At 41.5% G+C, this 4,988-nt stretch overlaps 1 protein-coding gene across 1 annotated transcript; it reads right to left on the reverse strand.

Moving 5' to 3' along the window:
- Positions 1-2,597: 2,597 nt before the first annotated feature.
- LOC117289459 (melatonin receptor type 1B-A-like) lies at positions 2,598-4,741 on the reverse strand. Its single transcript, XM_033770596.1, has one exon. The coding sequence runs from the start codon at positions 4,297-4,299 to the stop codon at positions 3,160-3,162; it is 1,140 nt and encodes a 379-aa protein (XP_033626487.1). The 5' UTR covers positions 4,300-4,741; the 3' UTR covers positions 2,598-3,159.
- Positions 4,742-4,988: the final 247 nt, after the last annotated feature.

Genomic DNA, 4,988 nt, shown 5'->3' on the forward strand with positions numbered 1-4,988 from the left:
AATAAGTTTAATAGTGAAAACTGCTTCCTAAAATTTGAGTCTTTATTTTTCCTGGTGTCTTTTCATCTGTAAATTACCAACATGCTTCAAGTGTAACTTTGTTGCCAAGTCTTCCCATCATGAGAAAGTAGAGTGTGCGACAGCCCCCTCTATCACTCGTTGTAAATATGGGATACCAGACGCCCCCCCCCCCCCCCACTCAAAAAAAAAAAAAATCCCAGTCGATTTATTCTTCCCATCAAAAATAAAGATATTGACTTATAGGGAGACTGCCAAATAGGGCTGGATAGCTAAGTTGGTAGAGCGATGGTACAGTTAATCCCGAGGTCGTTGTTTCATTAGATGTTTTATTAGACTCCTTGTGGAATAAATATCTGAAGTAAAAGAAGGCCCTGGAAGAGTGTGTTGTGGTGGGGGCCTTTCAGGCGTCTCAGTGGTATGGCCGGCTGGCCAAAAAACACAGGAGAACCAGTCAAAATTCAAAAAGTGTTCTGGCTGAATAATTCAGTGTTGAAAAGCATCCCTATGAATTGTGGACACTTTCAAATGCCGACAGGTTGTTCCCTTTGAATTGTGGACACTTTCAAATGCCGACAGGTTGTTCCCTTTGAATTGTGAACACTTTCAAATGCCGACAGGTTGTTCCCTTTGAATTGTGGACACTTTCAAATCCCGACAGGTTGTGTAGTCGTGCAGGTTAGCCACTCAAAAAAGTTGATAGCTTGCCCATGGGGAGGGGACCCTCTGGATTTGTCCCGGTTGTAAACACCACATCACTCAGCAGGGATATAAAATATTTGTTTCAAGAAGGTGTTAATTAACTTATTCCTTCCTGAGACGCCTGAAAGGCCCCCACCACACGTCATATTCAATTTGGCAACAGAATGTGTCCCTGTTGGTAGTAATTGCCACATCGTTAAATTTCAAATCACTGGTTTGTTTTCACTCCTTTCTAAACGAAAAACAAAACAAAAACATGTGCTATAGCTGGATTCTTTCAACGCCGTTGATAATATTGTTTCCTTTTTGCGGCTTCAAAATACAAACAAAAGAACCGACATTTATAAAAACAGACAAAGCATTTTATTGTTTACGTAAATTAAAAACTACAAAACTTGTTGCGTTATTAACAAAGATGCGTTTTTTGTCAGTAAACCGAGTGATCAAGTTGCAAAATATATATATACATAAATACTGTTTACCCAGTTGTTTAAGGCATCTATGGTACAATGGACGCATTCAAATGTATAAATTAGTATTAAAAAAACAAACCACATTTTTACATAAACATTTAATTAGGCCCCCAAATATTGTGCACAACTGGTATGAGAGCAAAAATATTCCTCCACATTTACCGTACACTTACTTTTTGGCAAGCTTGGGTCACTTTTGGTTTTGGGTGGGGCAAAGTTAATTCTAAGTCGCTGTCTTGATGCAGTTTTTCAGTAATCAAACGACGCGACGAAGGACTCGTTCGACTTGGGTCAAATCTACTGTCTTTAAAGTTTGTTCAAAAAAATATATATGCACTTTAAAGGCACTGGACACCTTTGGCAATTGTCAAAGACCAGTTTCCCACTTGGTGTATCACAACATATGCATAAAATAACAAATCGGTGAAAATGTTGATTTGATTGTTCATCTAAGTTGTAAGAGAATAATGAAAGAAAAACGCCGTTGTTGCACACATTCAGATGCCTAAAAATGCTTCTTTGAATATTTGAGTGAGAAATTACCTCTTTCTCAAAAACTTAGTTCCTTTAGAGGGAGCCGTTTCTCACAAAATCAGCAGCTCTCCATTTCTCGATTTGAAAACAGTGATGTGGTTTTTCACTATTTTTCTTTGGATGGACCGATTGAGCTGTAACTTTCACATGTTCGCTATTTTTTATGTTGGCACATATTGTTCTATACATAAAACAAATATTTTGTGAGAGAAAAAAACAAGAATTAAGATAAAAGAATGCCAACCACATCACATTCAACTTTGAGCAGTGTGACTTTCAGTCCCCTTTGGCAATATTTTGAAAAGTTTTGGCACTATATAATAGTTTAAAATAATACGAATCTTCTTCGACAATCCGCTTGCTTTTTGGGACTTTTCGAAAGGCAGTTGTGACCTTTTGGGCTCTATAAGAATATGGGCATACAGAGCCCAAACCACGCCGTGGTTTCGAAAGGGGCCAGGGTTTCGTTCAAAGAAGTTCTTAACATGAAAAGCTTTAAACGTCTCAAGTTGGTTTTACTTGTAATTTTTAGCCTCCATAACTATATAGTTTCCAAGGATTCAACTTAAAGGAACATTACAGAATTGGTTTTTGCAACAAAACAGTTGCTGGCAGTGTTAGCACTTTATGTAATCCACCATATTTATAAACTGACAAACCTGTAGAAGTTTGAGATCGATCGGCCATCTTGGTCACGAGAAAATAGTGAAAAACCGATTACAAATTTTGCGTTGCATCGATGCCAAAACAAAAATGAATAGAACGCTCACTGAGCGATAAACTCCAAAAGCGAAGTTAGATTATTTATTTATCATCAAGTATGACATTTCAGACAGAAATATTTCAAGGGATGTTTTCAACTATCATCATCATTAGACCGTGTAAGTTTTATGTAAATCTGTGATCTTCACGGTTTTTGTTTCTTACCAATTCTGTATCGTTCCTTTAAGATATTTTGCTCTTTTTCAGCGGCTGTCCAAACTTAATCTATAATAAGGTTCTATATTTGTAAAACGATTGTCCAACCTGGACATAGTTCTAACTTCAATGAAAGCAATTAATAGTGACGAGAATACACAGGTCTTCAAAACACACCAAAATGCAGCGCCCCTAAAATTCACAGCACGTGTTTATAAAATGTATACAATCTATGTCGGTGATTGGATCGGAGAACTACTTTCGTCATTAAATTTTTACCGATTGTCCAACCTGGACCTATGCCTTGATTAATTAAGTTAGGTATTCAATTTCAAAGTATGACAAAAATACATGGTTCTCAAAATACAGTAAAATAAAGCGTCCAAATTTACAACACAGTTTTTAAAAAAGGCTAGAAAATTTACATTGGTAATCGTATCGGAGAACCGACATCAACACTTAGTTCAAAGTCTATAGTTCTGTCAGCTTGTGTTCCAAGCTCTCATCGCAATAGTTATTTGCTTGGTAAGTCACTGCGAGATGAGAGAGCAGACCTAAGAAAGTTTGACGGCTCGGGTATTTTTGAGAATTTGAGAGTCAAGATGTAACGGAACACCGTCTTGAAGTGGGGGTGCTTTGCCGCGTAAATTACGGGGTTGACGCAGCTATTGAGCAAGAGGATGACCCCAGCGTATGGGACGAAATGGTCCAGCCCGGGTATCATGAGACCCGTGCTGTACGGCGTGAGGCACAACACGAAGGCACACACCACGTAGAAGAGGTTCTTGGTGATTTCAACCTGCCGTCTGCTGAGCCGTTTCTTGGTGGAGCTTTGGGGTTTGAGGGCCGGCGTCTGGGGGTGATTGTTGCCGTTGCTGACGGCGGGACTCTTCGGGTAGTGGGACGAGGAAGAGTGTTCATTGGGTGCCGTGATTGTCTTAGTGTGGCGCCTGATGTGCAGAAAGATCTTCACGTAGCTGACTACGATGATGACCAGAGGAGCAGGGTACAAGACCGTGGCGATGATACTGTCATACACACTGAAGGAGTTCTTGCTCTTGTGCAGGGGTCCGCATCGGAGGTATTTGTCGTCGTAGCCGAGTTTTCCCAACCCCACCAGGGGAGGGATGGCAACGGTGGCGATGGGTAACAACCAGGCTAGGAGAGTGGTTGCAATCAGCATCTTCGAGGTGTAGAAGGCACGGTACTTTGCACTGGGTTGGGTGATCAGGTATAACCGGTTCAAGGCGATGAATGCGAGAGTTATCATACTCGAACCAACGAAGATGATGGATAAGGCACCCGCTGTGGCACACACCACCATGTCCATCGGCCACCCGTCCACACTGGCCACTGCCAGAGCATGCCACGGTAAGCACAGACAAGTCAGCAGATCGGTGGTGCTCAGGCTCACAACGTACACATTGGTAGCAGTCCGGAGTTTACGAGACAGCGCGACTGAGATGATGACCAGGCCGTTACCAAAGCCGCCAAACACGGCGATGAGGCAGATCGCGACCGCTAGGACCACCCGCTCTCCGTAAGAAAATGTGACATCAACGCCAATAGCATCACTTGGCAGTTGAGAAAATGGCACCGTCGTGGTCAAACCTGGTGTAGCTCTTATACCCGTGTCGTTCAAAATAAATTCCATGTCGTGATAAGTTGGAATAAAGTTTCAACGCTTGGGGCAAAACTGATGAGATGTTGTTAAGAGTGAACCCACACTCTACTTTACTCAGCGATGGTATCTGCAGTCGGCATCATCGGCAAACGGACGACACTTACAAATTGGCGCGTAACTCACTTCACTTCACACATTATCTGCTCACAGAAAGATGGCACCACGAAACATGAGCTGTAGAGCAGATATTATAGTCTTCCATTCAGATTGAAATTGCAGTTCAGTTGTAAATACTCAAGCTGCCACACGGAGCTATATAGCGCACTTTGGAAGTTTCCAAGTCCCGCCTTTTCTCTCACTGATGATGGTACGTCACTGTATTTCTGCGATCACGTGACGCGTGGCCGTGACCGGTCGGTCAAAGCATGGCATAAGATGGTATCTACAGGAAACAGGTATCTTGTTGCTCGCCGGCTCGTCTGAAAGTAAAACAACGCAATAAAAATCCATTACAATCAGAGTCACTTGTTTTGTTGGGTTATATCTTTCCTGTCCGAAGTTTACACATCCCAGGAGACTTTCTAGAGCCGTTAAACATTCCCTAGGTAGTAGAACAATCTTTGGAAAATGTGTTGTGTTTTTTTTTTGATCTAAATTGTGAGGTGTTTAAGAGGCAACGAGTGAAATAAAAATTGACCTCAAGAAATATTTATGACTTG

This window comes from Asterias rubens, chromosome 4 (assembly GCF_902459465.1).
Source record: "Asterias rubens chromosome 4, eAstRub1.3, whole genome shotgun sequence".
NCBI lineage: Eukaryota > Metazoa > Echinodermata > Asteroidea > Forcipulatida > Asteriidae > Asterias > Asterias rubens.